General features: G+C 40.9%; 2 protein-coding genes across 4 annotated transcripts in view; both read right to left on the bottom strand.

Annotated features, from left to right (window-relative positions):
* The window catches only part of LOC306915944 (uncharacterized protein), a 67475-nt gene that overhangs the window by 37139 nt on the left and 7171 nt on the right, over positions 1-23165 (bottom strand). The window contains exons 6-18 of one of the 3 annotated variants that reach the window (XM_079493615.1): positions 22780-22994; positions 21703-21869; positions 20732-21002; positions 20437-20505; positions 20190-20348; positions 19952-20098; positions 19440-19694; positions 18704-18853; positions 18327-18567; positions 17343-17630; positions 16387-16614; positions 16174-16305; positions 15245-15765 (exon numbers count right to left, since the gene is read on the bottom strand). In XM_079493615.1, the coding sequence (XP_079349741.1) occupies positions 15365-15765; positions 16174-16305; positions 16387-16614; positions 17343-17630; positions 18327-18567; positions 18704-18853; positions 19440-19694; positions 19952-20098; positions 20190-20348; positions 20437-20505; positions 20732-21002; positions 21703-21869; positions 22780-22994 (2723 nt within the window). In that variant the 3' untranslated portion in view covers positions 15245-15364. Of the gene's footprint in view, positions 1-15244; positions 15766-16173; positions 16306-16386; positions 16615-17342; positions 17631-18326; positions 18568-18703; positions 18854-19439; positions 19695-19951; positions 20099-20189; positions 20349-20436; positions 20506-20731; positions 21003-21702; positions 21870-22779; positions 22995-23165 lie in introns of those variants that run through there. The other 2 variants (XM_079493617.1, XM_079493616.1) reach the window with 2 other exon arrangements.
* LOC306915948 (uncharacterized protein) lies at positions 789-13525 on the bottom strand. The gene is made up of 17 exons (XM_079493623.1): positions 13268-13525; positions 11584-12016; positions 10341-10733; positions 8874-9260; positions 8373-8572; positions 7287-7492; positions 6428-6698; positions 6030-6119; positions 5778-5936; positions 5539-5685; positions 4992-5210; positions 4615-4764; positions 4253-4493; positions 3312-3590; positions 2592-2819; positions 2368-2499; positions 789-1268 (listed from the first exon to the last, which is right to left on the bottom strand). The coding sequence occupies exons 1-17, from the start codon at positions 13352-13354 to the stop codon at positions 919-921; spliced, it is 3972 nt and encodes a 1323-aa protein (XP_079349749.1). The 5' UTR covers positions 13355-13525; the 3' UTR covers positions 789-918.

Here is a 23165-nt window from a genome sequence, read left to right as displayed (position 1 = left end):
CCATTAACATCCTATGGCAGGCGAAAATGTCAAACTTTCCTTGTGCTTTAAGTACCATGTGAGATGATGTGACATGTCAAACTAGGGGGTTTTCATGATTCTGAAATCTGAATCCATTCCAAGCATTAGTTTTGCACAAAATACACTCCTTGGGCTAAAAACAGCCATAGCCACTTGCCCAAATGTGCCCAAAATGGGCTGACTTCATCACATTTGTCATGACGTCTATGGCCATAAAAAGTAAGGACATACGTAGGCCTACAAGGTTTCCACCCTAAGCACTGGGAGGCACGTTGGAGCCCAAACCCAAAACGTTTTTAAAATGCATTATTTATGTAAAGCACCTGCCAAGTATTGATCGAATAAAAGTAGAGAATAAAATAAATCTCCAGTTCAGACAGAGACCTCTAATCAAGTAAATGCGACTGTAGAATATTGTGACAGCAGTCACAGCACACAAGTATTTATAAGTCTTATTTTTGCCATAAGATGGCGACATTAATACGTAAAAACAGAGGCCTGAAATGTCGAGCATAATGACAGCTGATTTCATCACTTGTACAGTGTTGGTGTAACATTGTCACTGTTTGTTTTACATCACCATTACATCACCTAATCAACATGAGTTAAGACTTTAATATATTAGCGCCCCTCACTTCACACAGGTGTGATTATTATTTACTTTATTTAACTGTGATGTGACAATAAAGATGATTCTATTCAATTCTATTCCAGTGGGGCTAAAACACTGTCTGTATGAGTCAAATACACTCCATCACTTACTTTTTGTTGTCTTTTAATATGAAACAATTTGAGCTTACAAATAAACGTGACTTTACATTACATACATAAATAAATGAATACACTCCCCAACACTAAATGTGAGGTGCTACTTATTTCCATTAGTATTGGACGATCTCATGATTGTAGGTCCATGTCCTGTGCGAGATTCCTCATGGCGTTCCCCATCTCCTCGGGGGTTTGGATTTCCTGCTGGAAAGTAAACTTCTCAAAGCCCTGGTGTGCTCTCCCAGGAATGTACCTGAAGAGGTGGTCCCTCTTATACTCGGCCACAAACTTAGCAATGTCAGCTTGTCTTCTTCTCTTGTAGGCGTGCGACGAGGGCAGGGACGTTGTGAGGCCGCTGCCGTTTCCTGCTCCTGGCGAGACGAGCAGCCGATCTGCCTCACTTCCAAGTGCTCCTGCCATCATTCCACACTGCTTCATCATGTCATTGGTGTAGTGGTAGCTCACACGTGCCAAGGACTCTACAACAGAAGTACAGCTCAGTCACATCAGGGTCTGAACCTTCAGGGACCCTTGATGGTGTATTAAAGTACTTTTATTTCACCAACCATTGCAATGCTTTGACTATTGTGATCGTAATATGATCATAATCATTTACTTGCAAATTTTAAATAAAAACCTCAGATGGGAGAGCTTCAGAATCAGACCATAGCTGTGTCCGAATTCATTCCTTATTCTGCCTATAGTCAAGTGAACTATATAGTGATTACACCATTTTGAAGTAGTGTCCGAATGTATAATGATCATCGTTATTATTATTATACCCTATCTAGTGGACTCATTTTATCCCCAATACACGTGAAATGTACAGGGTACAGACAATGGTCAATAACTAAGCTGTGAAAGGGAACTTTAAGGATTAAGGAACATTGACTGGTGGGTGTGGCTCAAGAGGCTTCAGATCAAAAAGGGTAGAGCCAGCAAAGCAGGTACAAAAACGTCTGTATTTAGCCGACAACGTTTGGATCATGTCGTGGGTCTTCATCAGGTCATGTCACATATGCCATATAAAGGAGTTCTTGTACCCATTAACTAAGCTCTACCAATCCCATAATGCATTGCGCACGTTTGGCTTAAAGGAAAAGCAACAATGGCAGAAAGTGCCTGTCACAGAAAAACGAGAGCGAGGGAGAGAACCTGTCGTACCATAATAATAATAGACTAATTACATGTTAATAATATATAAATATAAATATATAATATTATACATACATGGGCTGTTTCTTTATCGCTCCAACCACCAACGCTGATCTGAGATGTTTTAATTTTGCCACAGCGCCATGACGAAATTGACGGCCACCTGAGTCTTACTTTCTTTTTTTAAATATTATTTGTTTTTCTTTTTTCGATGAGTTAATATAGCGTCTACATCTGACTAATTATAGGGAGTAGTATGAGTGACTGAATTCGAGACACAACCAATGTCTTTGGTAATCAAGGATTTGTGTCATAATGCAAAGCCTTGTCATAATGAGGATGAGAACTATGTCAAATGTGTCACTCAACAAATGACATAACACGCATTTAGCTAATTTAGCCAATATAAATTCAGGAACGTACCTTTGAATTCGGTATTCATGAATTCATTGACTAAGTCTAAGCTGATGTTGCCTCCAGGTTTTCCTTCAAGGTTTGCCACACGGTTCCACTTCAGGTCTTGTCTAATGTGCTCTGGGTAGAATCCTTCAATCCCTATTCAGACAAGATGCACTTGATTAATGACATTGGTATTACAGTGACAGAATGCCCATAGCGACACATTACATTTTCACTACAAGTCCTACCAGTGAGCAATCGATGGCAGGTGGTGAAATCCTTGAGGTGGTTTCTAGCCCAGAACAGAACCATGTCCATTTTCCAGAAGTCTGTCATGGCTTCTCCATCACCCTCTCTGATAGCATCTCGTCTTGACATGTTGTAAAGCCCCTCCCACACAAGAGCCTTCGTGTAGTTGAGCACATGGTCGTCTGCATCGGACGCAATGAAGCACATCTCTGAGCAGTACCATGTAGCTGTAAAAGAAACAGCACTTTGTAAAGCACATTATATTTCAAATATACTTAGGAATATACCGTCGCTGTCAGGCAGAAACCTTGTTCCCAACACTTCATGCCCAACTTGTTTGTACAAGTGTTTCAAGCAAAAGTAGTGAACCTTATATTTTCACTGTTTGACCATTTTTGTTCCATTTCCTGAAAGTTGAACGGTGTTGGACATACAAGGTTTCTGCCCAAATAGCGACGACATATTTGTTAGATTTAACTGGTTAGCAGTTTGTTGGTGAAGTCAGAAATTGAGTCCAAGTCCCTCAATCCCCAGTCCAAACTCTTGTTTATGAAAGAGTAGCGTATGCTGTACAGTGTGAAAATATTCACTTTTGACACAAAAGTCCAAGCTCAAGTCCCAGTCATAAAACCTCCAGGTTTGAAGTGACAGATTATTCTAGTCTAGGAGTCTAGGCAGACAACACTACAGGACATTGGAAATAACAAGTCCTTTCTTACACTGCTCAGAGTCAGCATTTTCTTGTTCCGACAGACTCAGACAGTCCTTGTGGTACCACTCATGTCTTCTGCACTGGTCCATGAGTGCACACTGTACCATCTGTCCCCCTCGTTGCTCTTTACAGTGACAGTATATGTAGGTGCCGTCTTCTTGACACTCTGGGCTGCAGAACCAATCCTGAGTGACGCTCGGATCGGTTGTTGGAGCACAACCTTCATGGAACCACACACCTTCACAGACGTTGCTGCAGCACTGCACTAATGGCTCACCTGGTTTTTCTAGAGCGAAGAAGACATATAAGGCAAGGCAAGTAAATTAGTATAACATTTACCTTCATAAAGGCAGTTCAACATACAATTTAAAAGCTATACTAAATACCATTTAAAAGCATTGATATGAGGAAGAAAAACAAAAGAATGTAGCTGCATTGCAGTAATGGACCAGGTTCCACAGAATGGTGGTGAATTTTGATTGTTGATCAGATGTACATTCTGGACCAAGTGTCAAGACTTCCCCCTTGCACACATAAGAGATTATGGGAAACAGAGTGCTTGCTATGACTACAGAACTGGATACATGTTTACAGTCATGTTGCTGGTTGCCTTGACCAATTTTAAGTGGATTCATCATGACAAAAGTAATTTATTCTATTATATTTATTTCAAAATAGATTTTTGCCTATTCGTTCTTGCATATCCCATGGACCTGCCTTGCAAATTACATGTTATACGGACCAATGGTTCATGAATGTTTCTTTAAAAAAAAACAATTCAGGTCTCTCCCTCGTGGCCTTCAGTGCAACAGTGGCTGCTTTGGGTTGAGACTGAGAAGCTGCTTTTTTGTTGTTTATTTATTTCCATTTCTTATAAAAGGGTTTGCTTAATATAATGTAGGTCTGTAGCATCTGAAGCATTTTCTTTGCTTGCTCTTCGTTGCCTACCTTCTCCACAGAAACAGGAATCAATCGTCTTTACTTCAGAGAGACTTGCAGTGGCAGCAGCAGTATTGATGTCTTCTTGAGGTGGTGGCATCCACACCAAGTCCACCAGTCTGTGTGCGAGTCCACTAAGCCACTCCATTTGGGCCTCAGCGTCTGTGGGGAAGTCTGAAGGCTGCTGATCAACATTGTCAAGGTTGCACTCGGTAGCAGCGTATAAAGTGATGTAAGCGGACGTCACGAACTAGGAAACAAAAAAACATTTGTCCTTCGTTCAGGTGATGTACATTGCAGAACATGCATGGAAACATTATATGAATTGGAGGGAAATTAAAGCAATGCAATGCACACTTTCTGAATATTACCGTGATGAAATCCACATCCCAGACATGCTGGATTGTTTCCTTGACCTTCCCTTCAATACACTGGCCTCTCACTGCAAACACTGATTTGAGCTGGGACAGAGATCCTCGAGCCTCCAGACTCTTCTCACTGAATAGCATTTTCGTAATGTCCTGTGGTTCAAGAGATGATAAATATAATTGCCAAAACTAGACACCTTTTTGTGTGTGTGTGTACTGTGTACCCAGTTATTTTTACACTTTTGTTCCCCTTCAAATGAATCCATTAAGACTTATTGATCCTCCCTTCTGTGTCGCCACTGTATATTAGATAAATGATGTGATAGAAAATGTATTCTTCATTCATACATTTATACAACTCAAGCACTTAAGTTTGTCACCTGGTAACACAGGGATTCCTTGTGATATTCTGGCGGCGCGTCCACAAGCCCTTCAAATTCACTGGGCTCCTCCGTGGTGTCGACGTTTAGGCCGTCTGAACAGCACAGCACTTGGTGAGGTTTCCCCTTCAATGTTGGAACATATTCAATAAGGCTGCCCATTATCTCACTGTGTCCTTCTGTTGTGCTCGAGTCCACAGGGACTGCCCCAAGATTGACCTGTAAGAAATAAACAAAACACCCATTAGAGAATAGGCACAGTTCCTTTGGGGGGAATTTCACTATCTTTAGCCCTGCGAGTCTAAAGAAGGCCCAGTCTGTCAGCTGGGGTGCCATCATTACATAATGTTCCCCGGGTTCTATGTTTCCCGCTTACGTTAGGCTAAGTGGGTTGTAAGCAGAGAACATAGAACCCAGGAAACATAGATAGGCTCCCAGGCCAACAATTTGGTCACACACAACATCTAAAGAAATACAGGTTGGATTTCCATGGGATTTGCTGTGTTAGTAATGTGAGTGATTGTACATCTGTAACATGTCGACTTACAACGTTGCTCTTCTCCTTCATCTGCTTGGAGTATAAGTGGGGAATGTGCCATACAACCTTGCTTCTCAATCCTTCCAGGGCTGTGAGGTTGTCAACAATTATGCGCATCACAATTGTCTTCATGCGCTGTCGCAGTGCCTCATATGTCTAACATAAAAAAAGAAAGAAAGTATCATATTTATGTTGGTGACAGCAGCAAGCTGGTGGTCATGTGCATGTTTTCTTTAAAGGATGTGTACCTGTTTGGATGGCAGGATGCTGTCTGGTGACACCTCGACTGCCCTTCTCTGATGCCCCTTTAGATCGCTGAAAGGTATGCGGTTTCTATGGACAAAGCGAAATGCCCAAATCGTGGGTTTTTTTCCTCCAAGAAGTTCTTGCTTGGCATGGGATGCGATCTGTTATGGGAAGACATGAGGTTTGATTGCTAGGGAAGAATTCAATCAACAAAATGGTAATGAACCAATATGACGTAGAAGTTAAAGTAATACCTTGACTCGCTCCAAATTGAGAGAGTAGGCTGGAACTCGATTGGCTAGACACTTGCGTGCGATAATCTTTTTTGGTATCTTTAGTTCTTTCTAAACGTAATGGAGATGAATGGACAGGTGTTTAATGAACACAATTATTCAATTTGAATCACACCATCAAGATATTTATATATACACACATATACTGTATGTACACACACACACACACACACACACACACACACACACACACACACACACACACACACACACACACACACACACACACACACACACACACACACACACACACACACACACACACACACACACACACACACACACACACAAATACGAGTTCGTTTTATATGGTTACAACTTTCTTTTTTTAACAATATGAGCTCCCCTATAATACTCACCTCTACCTGTCCTTTCCACAGCTTGACCTCTTTATCGTGGTCATCTTGAAGTCTGACTATGTGTTTCCTGGAAACATCTCTGCACTGGGAGAGGCCAAGGCTATTCATGATCCTGAACACCTTTGGAGAACAACCTTCCCTCCACATCTCAACACCAATGACAGACTGGACAAATGTATTCAAGCCGCTGCCGCCGGTGAACAGAGAGATAGACATGACCATTCCTATCCTCTTATCCAGCAGCTGTTGAGCTTCCTCTTCAGTCATTGTCCTAAACATTAAAATACATAGTTAGCTTCATGTTGCTTTTATAAAGTAGTAATAAACTGGTGATTATTACAAAGACATCGATCTCAAAAGTTTGCGCTATGTTCTTTTAAACAGTACCGACGTCCGACATGATTATTTGAACTTTCTTTAGAGTCTGAGTGGAAGTAAAATACTATTGAACATGGAAATAAAAATAAATAAATTTGTTTTTTGTGATTACGCCTTTAACGTGAAACTATTGTATAGGTAAAATGTACAAATCTAAATATCTAATAAATTAATTAGTTAACCCATTCAGGCCTGACGTCGAAAAAAAAAAAAAAAAGTTTTCTAAATCATGACAATTTTCGGAAAGATTTGAGGCACATTTTAACGATTTTTCAAAAATAGCAGACCTACAAGTTCATAGCGCGCCACTCGGTGGCACGCTATGAGCTTGTAGATCTGCTATTTTTCAATAGCTAAATTATAACATAATGTTTAAAACACAAAGGGGTTCCCACCCAAAATGGGTTAATGGTTAATGTGGTTAAACGCTAACGTGACATGGATGCGTTCCAGGTCTCAATGGATTAAGAGGGTTACACACCTCTGCTCTTTATTTCCACCATTGTGAATGAGAGGTTGTCCTGTGATTGTCTGTGCCTGTGGGAACATCGATCGCAGGCACTCCAGAGTGAAAGGTGCCTTTTCCTCGACCAACGCATTCGTCTCCTTCCAAGAAAACGAGGACAGGTTTTCAGGAGTGAGTTGCTTTCCAAAAGGTCCCTCCGTATCTTTGGCCAACTTAATACGCTGTAAAAAAAAGAATATATAAAAAAACATCCATCAATATCAGTGGCGTGCACAGATAGACACTAGGGGGTGCTAGAGCACCCCCTGCCCTTTTGGCAATGTGCCCTTTTAAAAAAAAAGGGGAAAAAAACCCTTTTTTTCTCTTTTTTTTTTTTGGTTTTTCGAAAATAGCAGACCTACAAGCTCATAGCGCGCCACTCGGTGGCGCGCTATGAGCTTGTAGATCTGCTATTTTTCAATAGCTAAAGCATAACATAATGCTAACACCAAAAGGGGTTCCCGCCCCAAAATGGATTAAGGCAACCGGCCGGTTCCACGCGCTGCACAAGGTGCCCTTTTTTAACTTGAGCACCTGCCCCTCTAAATGTCTGTGCACGCCACTGATCAATATATTCACACAGCTTTGTTTTAAGATAATAACATAATTTCAATGTTAAGATTAATATTTTGGGGGGCAAAATCTACAGGGTTTAACAGGGACAGGGATTTTCAAACCTTTCCATAACCTTTCCAGCGTATTTTACCCCATTTCCAGGCCTATAGCAATCATATGGTGCGATAATAAGGTTCTTACACCAGTGTGCTATCAATGACGCAAGACTGACTTGAGTGAACAGCAGATCTACAAGCTTGGTTGTTGCGCTCTGACAATAGCAGATCCACAAGCTCACAACTAGGGTGACCAGATGTCCCCCTGTGCGTGGGACAGTCCCTCATTTCCAAGACTTTTCAGGCATCCCACAAATTGAGACCTGTTCAAATGCCTTTAGTTAGTCCCCTAATAGTTGGCTTTCTGTTGTGTGTAATGCTCTCTTAATACAATTACATGTCTTTGTACGATTAATCATCAACTAAAATGCTGTGATCGTGACAACCCTACCTCTTTGCGTATGATTCCTTGGCACACTTTGTTGAAAGCAGCAGCACCCGTTGGCAGTTCCAGCAGAAGTCTTAATGCAGTAGCATGTTTTCCTTGTCTTAAAGCGGCAATCACTCTGCTGACTTGCCCCACCTTCTTGGGCGCTGGAGATGGTGCTGGAGATGGAGCTGGAGCTGGAGATGGACCATCTGATGTGGACACTGGACAGACAACATGAATGGCGTTAACACATTAGGCCCGGAGGCCGGTTCTAAAAATGTCTTCAATTTTCTGAAAGTTTTCGTTGCTATCAGTGGTGCTCAGTTTCATGTCAGGACCCCCAATATGTTATTATTTAAGGACTCCAGACCGTGATTCATGTTAAGACTGATTAGAAAAAGCACATTGTTACTGTAATCTGTTATCTCCTTGAAGAAAATAATCATCAGCATATTTATAAGAATAGTTATTTCTTTATTTTGTATTATTGTTAAGTGTAATAATAATAATAATAATAACAACCTGGGTTCATGTTTGTAGAGTCCTGATCCATCCTCATTTTCTTGCAAGGCAGAGGGTATTTTTTCAGAGAAAAACCGGTCCAGGTGCGCTTATGGTTGTAATGTTTTGACAGCCTTGTTGTCTTCGTTTTTGAATATACCCACTTGACGCACGGATCCGTACAGATAAACTCCTCAGGTGAAAGATGGGGCAACAGTACTTGCGCAGTCTTCAAATCAAGCAGCTGAGATATTTTTATTCTCGGCAGCGATCCGTGCGAGTCTTTTTTGAGTTCTCTTTTGCAGTGACTGCACGTAACAATCTTGGAAGCGGAACCCTCCGAGCTCTGTTCGGACGTAGACGGCATGTCGTTCTTGGGCGCTGGAGATGGACCATCTGATGTGGACACTGGACAGAAAACATGAATAAATGGCATTAGACCTGAGGACGATTCTACAAATGTCTTCTAAATGTCTTCCTGACAGTTTTCTGAAAAACCCATGTTTCTATGTCGGTCGTTCTCAAACATTTTCATGTCAAGGACCCCCAAAAATATATGTGATCGGCCGCCGACCCCCATCTGAAAATATGTTGTTCCAGGGACCCTCCAGAAGCAAAGTTTGAGTTAAAAACGTTCGCTATGAAAGAATATATTATATTCAAAGATTTGTGCCTCATTTTCACGATTTTTCAAAAATAGCAGATCTACAAGATCATAGCGCACCGAGTGCCACGCTACGAGCTTGTAGATCTGCTATTTTTCAATAGCTAAAGTATAACATAATGCTTAAAACACCAAAAGGGGTTCCCATCCAGAATGGGTTAAGACCCGAGGCCGGTTTTAAAAATGTCTTCTATAACCCCAGTCTAGGGTTCATGTGGTTAAGAAGACTAAAAGCACATACATACATGTTACTGTAATATGTAATTTCCTTGTAGAAAATTATCATCATCATAATATTAATAAGAATACTACCAAGAAAAATCAATAAACATGTTAAAAAATAAATAATAATAATTGGTGTACCCAGCCCACCCAAGAGAGGGAGGAAGACAGCCAGACACTAGTCGCTGTCCATGGTGCTGAATGGATGCAGCCACTATACTGTAGGTGTTCTGGACGGGAACCCCTTTTGGTGTTTTAACTAAGCATTATGTTATACTTTAGCTATTGAAAAATAGCAGATCTACAAGCTCATAGCGCGCCACCGAGTGGCGCGCTACGAGCTTGTAGGTCTGCTATTTTTGAAAAATCGTGAAAATGTGGCACAAATGTTTGAATATATATTCTTTCAGTAGACTTTTTTTTTATTTCGACGTCGGGCCTAAATGGGTTAAAGCAATCTTTTCACAATGTGCTCTGATAAATATATTTTTTTTTCACATTGCATACTTTATTTCTCATTTCTGTTACTGTGATAGTAACAGAGATGAGCAATAAAGAAAGAGTATGTAATGTGAAAAAAATTAAAAATAAATTAATACTACCTGAGTTGGTGTTTGTAAAATCATGGTCCATGATGGGTTTTTTGCTTGGCACTGCAGGCAGAGGGTCTTTTTCCATAGAAAACCCAATCCAGGTGCGCTTATGGCCTTTATGTTTTGACAGCCTCGATGGCTTCGTCTTTGAATATACCCACTTGACGCACGAATCTCTACATATAAACTCCTCGGGTGAAAGATGGGGCAACAGTACTTGCGCAGTCTTCAAATCAAGCAGCTTAGATATTCGTATTCTCGGCAGGGATCCGTGTGCGTCTTTTTGGAGTTCTCTTTTGCAGTGACTGCACGTAATCTTAGAAGCGGAACCCTCCGAGCTCTGTTCGGACGTAGACGGCATGTCCTTCTTGGGCGCTGGAGATGGACCATCTGATGTGGACACTGGAAAGAAACATGAATGGGATTAACTCATTAACCCATTTTGACCTGAGATCAGATTCTAAAAATGTCTTCTACATCCTGACAGTTTTCTGAAAAAGCTGTTTCTGTCAGTGGTTCTTCGATTTTTCAAAAATAGCAGACCTACAAGCTCGTAGCGCGCCACTCGGTGGCGCGCTATGAGCTTGTAGATCTGCTATTTTTCAATAGCTAAAGCATAACATAATGCTAACACCAAAAGGGGTTCCCGCCCAAAATGGGACCTGACCTGAGGCCAGTTTTAAAAATGTCTTCTAAAACTCCAGTTTCATGTGGTTGAGACTAATTAACCCATTTTGGGCGGGAACCCCTTTTGGTGTTTTAAGCATTATGTTATGCTTTAGCTGTTGAAAAATAGCAGATCTACAAACTCATAGTTCAGAGCTTGTAGTTCTTTTGAAAAATCGTGAAAATGTGGCGCAAATCCTTGAATATATATTCTTTCAGAGCGTACGTTTTTAACTCAAATCTTTGCTTCTGGGGGGGGGGGGGGGGGGGGGGGGGGGGGGGTCCGTGGAACAACATATTTTCAGATGGGGTCGGCGGCATATTACATATATTTCTGGGGGTTCTTGACATGAAAATGTCATGACTGACATAGAAACATAGGGCTTTCAGAAAACCGTCAGGATTTAGAAGACATTTGTAGAATCGTCCTCAGGTCTAAATGGGTTAAGACTAATTAAAAAAGCACATACATTGTTACTTTAATCTGGTATTTCCTTGTAGAAAATAATAATAATCATAATAATAATAAATAGAACACACACACACACACACACACACACACACACACACACATAATATTAATAACCTGAGTTCGTGTTTGTAGAATCTTGATTTTTGAGAGGCACTGCAGGGTTTTTTTTCATAGAAAAACCAATCCAGGTGCGCTTATGGCCTGTATGTCTTGACAGACTTGTTGGCTTTGTTTGTGAATATACCCACTTGACGCACGGATCCAAACATATATACTCCTCTGGTGAAAGATTGGGCATCAGTACTTTCGCAGTCTTCAAATCGACCATCGTTGATATCTTCCTTCTCGCCACACCTACTCGCCACACCTTACTCCCAGGTACGAGTTCTTTTTTGCAGAGACTGCAGCGTCGCACGGCCTCAGAACCGGACCCCTCTGCGCTCGGTCCGGGTCCGGACGTACATGGCATGTCGTTGTTGGCAGAATCTTTCATGTTCCAATTGGTAGGTGTCAACGGGAGGCTGTTGACACAATCCTCCTCCATGTTCTGTTCAGATCAGATAAGATAAGACCTTTATTGATCCCGCTGGGGGAAATCCAGGCGCCAAAGACAGTACAGCAGTTAGAAACAGATTGCAAAGCAGGGGGGGGGGTATGGAAGACACAGCAGGATGGAGTCACATCACAGTCAAGGGTTTTATTTCACCATCAGCAAGCAAGGTGGAAAAAATAAAATATTTATAAAAAATGTAATATATATGGACCCAGCTATTATTTTTGTGCACCTTAGTTTTTGTTTAATTCCTGTAATACTATCAACGTGACACTATGATGAGTCTTGTTCAGAGGACAAGCTTTCCGTATTATAGCCTACATCATGTGTGTGGGGTATCCGGAATGCTTGTGTGTGTGTGTGTGTGTGTGTGTGTGTGTGTGTGTTACAGCAGGGTGTTACAAGTGTTGGAGTTTAGAAGCGCTCGTCGGAAGTCACTGAACGGTCGAGGGTACCACGTCCACCTGTTTGGAATGTGCACATAATACAGGAAGCAGCAGCACGATGCGTTAATGAAAACGATTGCTTCCAAACCCCAACACTTGAAAGAGGATAATTCAAGTTTTGCCTTACAGCTGCAATGTTGGTGTGTTTAACGTTGTTTAATACAAGCAGATTCTATTTGGATGAATGGGCTTTCAATGGAGGGTGTTGCAACTCTAGATTCATCATTAAAAAAAAATCTAGTGTTGCAAATTGTGGCTACGCCAATGGGGTATATGGTGGTTGGTAACACTTTACTTAAGGTAGGGTCTATAATGCATTATAATTTATATATATTATACATTTATAATGCATTAGAATAGGTAATGCACATATAATGCTTCAAAACACTCACTATAAATGTTCATAACAACTTATAACAGACACCAAGTCATTAGGTAGCTATAATGTGCTGTTCCACTGAGCTTATACAGTAATGCATTATGACCAACACTTAGGAGTTACAAACCCTGTTTTAAGTTGTCATACATAATTATAAACCTTTATAACAAGTGTTACAATGCCTTACAAGCGCATTATGCATTATACATGTTTTGACAGGTGATGGGTCACCACTCACCTCACAGCACAGCACATTATGGAAGGGCCATAATGTGATGCTGAGGGAACATAAGGTCTATTTTGGGATGAGGGAACATAGGGTTGAGGGAACAGGGCTTAGGGAGCACATAGGGGACTCATTTGGATTTTTTTTTAAAGTGCAAGACAAGGAGCAGTGACAGAGAACACAAAGAAGCATACCATACTAGATGTAGATGCTATGTTGTCAGAACCCTCCATGTTCTGTTCAGAGGTAGATGCTATCATGTCGTTGGCAGAACCCTCCATGTTCTCTTCTTTAGCAGATGGAATGTTAATATTGACACAGTCTGCACAGTATGTTTGCAGCTTTAGTTAGGAGGAGGAGAAAACATTGGTTTTCTTGTAGAAGCAAACTAAACTTCAGCCGGGGTCCTGTTAGACCATGCGTCGCTTCTATATGACGTCAGGTAAAAACAAAACAACCCAACCGACTGAGGCTACTGTCGGGCAAAAACCTTTATCTCCGTATTTGAACGTTTTTTCGTAAATTAATGCTCTGTTGTCACATAAGTGTCCCACAAAAGTAATATAGGCTATTTTCACGATTTAATTTCAAAACAAACTTTAAAAAGTAACGGTTTTGGACATACATAATAATAATAATAATAATAATAATAATAAGCTTTATTTGTATAGCACCTTTCATACAGGGTTGCAGTTCAAAGTGCTTCACAGGCAGGACATACATCAAGTGCTTTACAGTTAGGTCATAGGTTATATCAAACACAATGCAAGACAAGACAAGACAGTGAATGTGCATGAAGTCAGACATCGAGATAAAAATAGGCATAAGGTATTTGTTAAGAGAAAAAATAATAATAATTAATAAAAATAGAATACATGATGGGAAGCCTCAATAAAGTGCTACAGTAGGGTGGAGAAGGCTAATCTGAAGAGGTGTGTTTTTAGTTTTTGTTTGAAAATGTTGGTGGAGTTGGCCTCTCTGATTTCCTGCGGAATTGTGTTCCATAATTTTGGTGCATAGGAAGAGAATGCGGCCTCTCCTATTTTCTTTCGTGGTTTATTTTTTTCTTTTGTAGTTAGTAAACCTGCTGTTGAGGATCTTAATGTTCTGGATGGAGTGTATGATGGTAAGAAATCTGTTATGTATGCAGGGCCTTGACTGTTGAGTGCTTTGTAAACTATGAGTAGTACCTTAAAATCTATTCTATGGGAGACAATTTTAAATTTTATTTTCACCAGGTCTCTTTCTAAAATCTAATCTAAGCCAAGCACTGGTAGGCAGACTGGAGGCTGGAGCCCAAACTTTGTTAAAATTATGTAATGTATTATGCACTACATAATATCAAATAAAAGGTTCAGTAAAATAAAATAAGACTATAGTCAAATAATCAGAGACCTCACCTGCGACTTAATAGAATATTGTGACAGCACCAATTTTATCCACAAGATGGCGCCATGACTATGTAAAACAGCACCCATTTAACAGGACAACAGGCCTATCCGTGAAATCCCCGTTTTCATCACTTAGCTTTGACATCCACTGTCCAAATAGAGGAACAAGTCACTCAATATTCATAACATAATTACAATTTAGGCATTTCTAAAATCGTAAACTTAAGGCAAGGTAACTCACATCAAACTACATCTCCCTATGGTATGACTATGATGATTGATGTATTGATTGAATACTTTAGTTTGCAGAAAAAATGCAGAGGAAACAAACAGCCGGTTTCCTCTTAATACAAGGTCTACTAAGAGGAATTGATCCCAAGAAAGCACTGGCTTGTGGTCCTTATCCTTATGTACTTTATCGAAACAATTAATGACAGACAAATATACAAGACCTACTATGAAAAACATGTGAGTAGTTGGAAGTCAAAAATAATAATATATACAGTATAAGTGGCGAGCATATTAAAAGAACGGAGCAGCAATGCAGCCTCATTCATTAAATAATATATGTTCTTCTAGGCAGGGAGCATGAATTTGCTTGCCAAATGTCATGGGAATATGCACATTCAACTTTGAGATATGTGTGTGCGCAAGTTGAAAGGTCTCGAGGAAAGGCCATGGGGGACAAAAAAAGTGTAAAGGTGGTGAATGGACAGAGAGGGACCGACATACTGTAGCCATCCATAGAGCTGCTAGTGGGGCTAAAACACTGTACGAGTCAAATACACTCACATCACTTACTTTTTGTTGTCTTTTAATATGAAGCAAATTGAGCATACATTGTGCTATACAATTAAACTTGACTTTACATAAGAATGAATACACTCCCCATTCCCAACACTAAATGCGAGGTGAACACTGAACAGTTATTGGACAATCTTGTAGGTCCATGTCCTGTGCGAGATTCCTCATCGTCATCCCCATTACCTTGGGTTTGGGGATTTTCTGCTGGCAAGTAAACTTCTCAAAGCCCTGGTGTGCTCTCCCAGGAATGTACCTGAAGAGGTGGTCACTCTTATACTCGGCCACAAACGTAGCAATGTCAGCTTGTCTTCTTCTCTTGGGCGTGTGTAGGCGTTTGTAGGCGTACGACGAGGGCAGGGACGTTGTGAGGCCGCTGCCGTTTCCTGCTCCTGGCGAGACGAGCAGCCGATCTGCCTCACTTCCAAGTGCTCCTGCCATCATTCCACACTGCTTCATCATGTCATTGGTGTAGTGGTAGCTCACACGTGCCAAGGACTCTACAACACAAGTACAGCTCAGTCACATCAGGGTCATTTTATCCCCCAATACACGTGAAATGTATACAGACAATGGTCAATAACTAAGCTCTGAAAGGGAATTTAGGTAAGGAACATTGAGAGGTGGGTGCTGGGCTAAAGAGGCTTCAGCTTAAAAAGGGTAGAGCCCGCAAAGCAGGTAAAAACCTCTGAAATTTCTTTTCATTGATGAGATCACTATATAGTGCTCTACATCTGACTTATATATATGGAGTAGTGTATGAGTGATTGAATTCGGAACCTTTCTTAGTAATCAAGGGTTTGTGTCATAATGCAAAGCCTTGAAATAATCAGGATGAGAACTATGTCAAATGTGTCACTCTACAAATGACATAACTGACATTATTATTAATATTATTAATAACATACCTTTGAAATCGATATTCATGAATTCATTGACTAAGTCTAAGCTGATGTTGCCTCCAGGTTTTCCTTCAAGGTTTGCCACACGGTTCCACTTCAGGTCTTGTCTAATGTGCTCTGGGTAGAATCCTTCAATCCCTATTCAGACAAGATGCACTTGATTAATGACATTGGTATTACAGTGACAGAATGCCCATAGCAACATTTTCTAAGTCCTACCGGTGAGCAATCGATGGCAGGTGGTGAAATCCTTGAGGTGTTTTCTAGCCCAGAACAGAACCATGTCCATTTTCCAGAAGTCTGTCATGGCTTCTCCATCACCCTCTCTGATAGCATCTCGTCTTGTCATGTTGTAAAGCCCCTCCCACACAAGAGCCTTCGTGTAGTTGAGCACATGGTCGTCTGTATCGGACGCAATGAAGCACATCTCTGAGCAGTACCATGTAGCTGTAATGGGGAAAGAAACAGTATCAAGCATTTTGTAAAGCACATTATATTTCAAATATACTTAGGAATATACGGTCGCTTTCAGGCAAAAACCCTGTATCTCCATAATAGTCAATATTTCATTTTTTCTCCTGCAACACTTCATGTCCTACTTGGTTGTACAAGTGTTTCAAGCAAAAGTAGTGAAAATAGCCGATATACAAGGCAAGCTCACAACGTGAGCATGTATACCTTCTATTTTCACTGTTTGACCATTTGTGTTCCATTTCCTAAAAGTGTTTGACCATTTTTGTTCCATTTCCTGAAAGGTAACGGTTTTGGACATACAAGGTTTTCTGCACAAATAGCGACCATATATTTGTTAGATTTAACAGTTTGTTGGTGAAGTCAGAAAAGTCCACCTTAAGTCTCAAGTCCCTCAATCCCCAGTCCAAACTCTTGTTTATGAAAGAGTAGCTTATGCAGTGTACAGTGTGAAAATATATCATGTGCCTTTTAATTCACACTTTGTCCCCTCTACTGGTGATCATTAACAGATCATTGGTACTTCAGGTAATTCTAGTTTTAGTCTATTTGTAGCACACAATAGCTTCATGCATTTTACATGCATTTTTATTACCTTTTCATTCATACAAGTTTCAGTCATAAAACCTCCAGGTCTGAAGTCACATATTATTCTAGGCAGACAATAATACAGGACATCGGAAAGAACAAGGAATTTGTCTTACACTCCTCAGAGGCAGCACTCTCTTGTTCTGACGGACTCAGACAGTCCTTGTGGTACCACTCATGTCTCCTGCACTGGTCCATGAGTGCACACTGTACCATCTGGCCCCCTCGTTGCTCTTTACAGTAACAGTATATGTAGGTGCCGTCTTCTTGACACTCTGGGCTGCAGAACCAATCCTGAGTGACGCTCGGATCGGTTGTCGTGTCCATCGGAGCACAACCTTCATGGAACCACACACCTCCACAGACGTTGCTGCAGCACTGCACTAATGGTTCACCTGTTTTTTCTAGTGAAGAAGACATATAAGGCAAGGCAAGTGAATTAGTATAGCACTTAACTTCACAAAGGCAGTTCAACGTACTATATAAGAAATATAAAAAGGTATTGGAAAATACCACTTAAATGCATTGATATAAGGCAGAAAAACTAAATAATTTAGCTGCATTGCAGTAATGGACAAAGTTCCACAATGAATGAATGGTGAATTTTGATTGTCGATATGTCCAGAATCAGATGTACATTCTGGGCCAAGTGTCAAGATTTTCCCCTTGCCCACATAAGGGATTATGGGAAACAGTGTTTGCCATGGGCAAAAGTTGAAACGGCACCTATTTCCAAATATCAAAGTATCACTACAGAACTGGGTAAATGTTTACAGTCATGTTGCTGGTCGCCTTGACCGATTGTAAGTGGATTCATCGTCACAAATGTAATTCATTTGTATTAATGTCATTTATTTCAAAATAGATTTTTGCCCATTTATTTTCATGTATATCCCAAGGATGGTTCATGAATGTTTTTAAAAACAATGCAGTTCTCTCCCTCGTGGCCGTTAAGTGCAACAGTGGCTGCTTTGGGTTGAGACTGAGAGGCTGCTTTTTTGTTGTTTATTTATTTCCTTTTCTTATGAAGTGTTTAATATACTGTAGGTCTGTAGTATCTAGATTAGATTTCACTAACCAGCATGCTCTCATTTCCCTACCTTCTCCACAGAAACAGGAATCATTCTTCTGTACTTCAGAGAGACTTGCAGTGGCAGCAGCAGCATTGATGTCTTCTTGAGGTGGTGGCATCCACACCAAGTCCACCAGTCTGTGTGCGAGTCCACTAAGCCACTCCATTTGGGCCTCAGCGTCTGTGGGGAAGTCTGACGGCTGCTGATCAACAGTGTCAAGGTTGCACTCGGTAGCAGCGTATAAAGTGATGTAAGCGGACGTCACAAACTTTGTAGGAAACAAAAACAAAACAAACATTCGTCTTTTGTTCAGGTGGTGTGATGCATGTGAACAACATGCATCACATGGAAACATGAATTGGAGGGAAATTAATGCAATGCAATGCACATTTTCTGAATATTACCGTGATGAAATCCACATCCCAGACATGCTGGATTGTTTCCTTGACCCTCCCTTCAATACACTGGCCTCTCGCTTTAAACACTGATTTGAGCTGGGACAGAGATCCTCGAGCCTCCAGACTCTTCTCACTGCACAGCATTTTCGTAATGTCCTGTGGTTCAAGAGATGATAAATATAATTGCAAAAACTAGACACCTATTTTGATGTGTGTACCCAGTTAGTTTTACACAAATTAATCCGTTAAAAGACAATTAATCCTCCCTTCTGTGACGCCACTGCTATTTGAACCGACTGGCTCACCTGCCAGTGAGGAGCCCCCACCGGGAGGATGTAGCACCTCTGACAGGCGCCGCCATAGCAGCCACTAGCACATCGACAGACATCACCCTCCCAGCCCGGCTTCCCACCAATGAACCAATTTTGTATTCGTATAAACGCTCGGCCAAGCTGTATGCACTGTGGTGGATTTGAACCCTAGGGGCAGTATTATGCGTGTCTTAAGTACCAGGTCTTATTACTTAACTTAAGACTCAGAATAGCCAAATGGCATTGATCACGCCTCCAGGTCTTAAGTTAAGTAATAAGACCTGGTACTTAAGACATGCATAATACTGCCCCTAGACTTCATGGTTGGTGGTGCACTGATACTTCACCCCTACACCACCACCTGAGGGCCCTCATTATTACATAAGTTATGCGATAGAAAATGTATTCTTCATTCACTTATAGTTTGTCACCTGGTAACACAGGGATTCTTTGTGATATTCTGGCGGCGCGTCCACAAGCCCTTCAAATCTCTGTCGAGCTGTTGATTGACTGGGCTCCTCCGTCGAGTCAACGTTTAGGCCGTCTGAACAGCACAACACTTGGTGGGGTTTCTTCGTGGAGCCAGGACGAATTTGTAAATTTGGAACATATTCAATAAGGCTGCCCATTATCGCATTATCTCCTTCTGTTGTGCTCGAGTCCACAGGGACTGCCCCAAGATTGACCTGTAAAAAACAAAACAAAAAAACAATAAAACGCCTATTAGAGAATAGGCATAGTTGAGTCTAAAGAAGGCCGAGTGTCAGCTAGTGGGTGGCATCAGTACGTCCCTGTTCCCCGGGTTCCATGTTCCCCGCTTACGTTGGGGTAAGTGAGTGTAAGTGCAGAACACAACATACAGCATCTAACAAAATACAGCCTGGATTTCCATGGGATTTGCTAGTAATGTGAGTGATTGTAGATCTTGTACATGTCGACTTACAACGTTGCTCTTCTCCTTCATCTGCTCGGAGTACTTATGGGGAATGTGCCATACAACCTTGCTTCTCAATCCTTCCAGGGCTGTGAGGTTGTCAACAATTATGCGCATCACAATTGTCTTCATGCGCTGCCGCAGTGCCTCATATGTCTAACATGAAAAAGAAAGAAAGAAATATCATATTTATTTGTTTGACAACAGGCTGGTGGTCATGTGCATGTTTTCTTTAAAGGATGTGTACCTGTTTGGATGGCAGGATGCTGTCTGGTGACACCTCCACTGCCCTTTTCTGAGGGCCCTGTAGATAGCTGAAAGGTATGCGGTTTCTATGGGCAAAGCGAAATGCCCAAATCGTGGGCGTGTTTCCTCCAAGACGTCCATGCTTGGCATGGGATGCGATCTGTTGAAGACATGAGGTTTGATTGCTATGGAACAAGCAAACAAAATGGTAATAATAAACCAATATGACGTAGAAGTTAAAGTACTACCTTGACTCGGTCCCAAGTGAGAGAGTAGGCTGGAACACGATTGGCTATAATTCTCTTTCTTAGATCGCTCTAAATGTAAAGAGATGAATGGACAGGTGTTTAATGAAAACAAGTATTCAATTTGAATCACACACACACACACAGACACACACTTGAACGTGGCAAGATTTTGCAAAACTACATTATTCTTTATAACATATGATTACGTAACGTTAGTTGGTATTATATGGTTACAAATGTATTTTCTTTACAACATGTACACATTTTACGTCATATTGCTCCCCTATACACTCACCTCTACCTGTCCTTTCCACAGCTTGACCTCTTTATCGTGGTCATCTTGAAGTCTGACTATGTGTTTCCTGGAAACATATATTCCCTGGGAGACTCCAAGGCTATTCATGATCCTGAACACCTTTGGAGAACAACCTTCCCTCCACATCTCGACTCCAATAACAGACTGGACAAATGTATTCAAGCCGCTGCCGCCGGTGAACAGAGAGATAGACATGACCATTCCAATCCTCTTATCCAGCAGCTGTTGAGCTTCCTCTTCAGTCATTGTCCTACACATTAAAAGTCATAGTTAGCTTCGTGTTGCTTTTATAAAGTACTAACTGGTGATTAGAAAGACTCTCTTAAAGTTAGCGCTATGTTCTTTTAAACAGTAGTACTGACATGATTACTAGAACGTTTCGTTTAGAAGTCTGAATGGATGTAAAATACTAATTGGACTCTTGCTTTATAGCATAATACAAGTTGCGGGTTTGAGTCCTGATCCCAACGGCCTTTGCTGATCCCGTTTCCTGTCAAACTACTGTACCATCAATAAAATGTATATTACATTTTCCATGTTCATAACTTGAAGTAGTTCACTCCAAGTCCCAGACAGCAGGGTTATGTGCCATGGCTTTGGCTTGTGGCGTAAGTATTCAGCTTTACAAGTAAGGGACACTTCACCCCAAAAAAATATGATATGATAAGATATGATATATGATAAGATATATATACGTTTCGAAGATTTAGAACACTTTCCTGGGAGTCTTTGTGTGTAATATGTGGCTTTAGATATTTTAGATTTTAGCAGTGAGCCCAGTGTCTCCGATGTCATGGACACTGGGCTCACTTCCTTCCTGGACTACAATTCCCATAATGCTTTGGTGCACTGCTCCTCCTTGTGGATAGGGGGAGGGCTGTCTTACTGAGACATCATGTAGATGTATGTATAATGCATGCGTGTAAAATGTATAAGTAAGTAAGCCTTGCCCAGTCATTTTCTGTGCCTGTGGGAACATCGATCGCAGGCACTGAACAGTGAGAGGTGCCTTTTCCTCGACGCACGCATTTGTCTCCTTCCAAGAAAACGAGAACAGGTTTTCAGGTGTGGGTTGCTTCCTAAAAGGTCCCTCCTTATCTCTGGCCAACTTAATACGCTGTAAACAATAATAATAAAAATAAAAAACATCCATCAAGATTATGATTTTTTTTGAGGGCCAGGGTTTAACAGGGACAGGGATTTTTATCAATGAATATTTCAAACGTTTCCATAACTTTTCCAAAGTATTTTCTCCCATTTCCAGGCCTATATCAGGTGCAAAATAAGGTTCTTACACCAGAGTGCTACCAATGCCTCAAGACACACTCAAGCGAATAACAGATCTACAAGCTAACACTGCATCGTGGTGCAACGCGTTATTGGTTATTGCATAATCATCATAATTCTTTCCATGTTGACATATGTTCATATATTTTCAAACATTTAAAAACATAGCAGATCTACAAGCTCAGAACCTGTGAGCTTGTACTATTTGAACTATTAATATTCTTTTAATTATAAAGTTATTAAATGTCATTTGTCATATGATTCGTCGCCTTCTTAAACTAATGGCTTAAGTGATTTTTTTGTACGTTTTTCAGAAAAAAAAGAAAAGCTGGTCAAGAATAAAAGATATTTCTCAATCATTTCACCAATGACAATTATGTCCATTTATGTCAATTAATATAAAATAGTCTGAGACACACTTGAGATAGGCAATTTTACTAAAAGGCCTATCTCTACTAAAATTAGGACTTTGGCAGTTTTTACCCGAGGTGGCCAGTGACATGAGGAGCTGACTTAGGCCAAATAAAAACAAAAAAAAACATTTTCCTCAAAAAATAACTTAAGCCATTAGTTTAAGAAGGTGATTATATCTGCCTTCAAAGCCTAAAAGGCAAACAGAAACCTGATTTGCCTTCATACTGTATGTTCAATGCCAAGATCACAATTAAATCGTTAATCACAAATATTTGTATGACAATAATCGTCAAATAAAATGTCATGATCGTGACCGACAACCCTACCTCTTTGCGTATGATTTCTTGGCACACTTTGTTGAAAGCAGCAGCACCCGTTGGCAGTTCCAGCAGTTGTCTTAATGCTCGAACATGTTTTCCTCGTCTTAAATTGGCAATCACTCTGTTGATTTTCCCCACCCTCTTCTTGGGTGCTGGAGATGGAGCTGGAGATGGAGCTGGAGATGGTGCTGGAGCTGCAGATGGACCATCTGATGTGGACACTGGACAGACAACATGGCGTTAATCCATTAGGACCGGAGGCCGGTTCTAAAAATGGTGGTGCTCAAACAGTTTGATATCAGGACCCCTAAATATGAATATATGAATTTGGCTGCGGACCTCCACCTCCAAATAATTTGTATTCAAATCCTTCAAATGTTGTTTGTATGGCT

Source organism: Electrona antarctica, assembly GCF_951216825.1.
Source record: "Electrona antarctica genome assembly, chromosome: 22".
Classification (NCBI taxonomy): domain Eukaryota; kingdom Metazoa; phylum Chordata; class Actinopteri; order Myctophiformes; family Myctophidae; genus Electrona; species Electrona antarctica.
Note: the sequence above shows the minus strand (reverse complement) of the source record. Positions and strands in the feature narration are given on the sequence as shown.

Excerpts from the sequence above, each read along its gene's own strand:
- LOC306915948 (XM_079493623.1), bottom strand. The coding sequence starts at position 13,354 with ATGGAGGGTTCTGCCAACGACATGATAGCATCTACCTCTGAACAGAAC. Across the intron at positions 12,017-13,267 it reads TAGCATCTACATCTAGTATG|AACATGGAGGAGGATTGTGT; the intron begins GTATGCTTCTTT and ends TGATCTGAACAG. Across the intron at positions 2,820-3,311 it reads AAATGCTGACTCTGAGCAGT|CTACATGGTACTGCTCAGAG; the intron begins GTAAGAAAGGAC and ends TTTCTTTTACAG.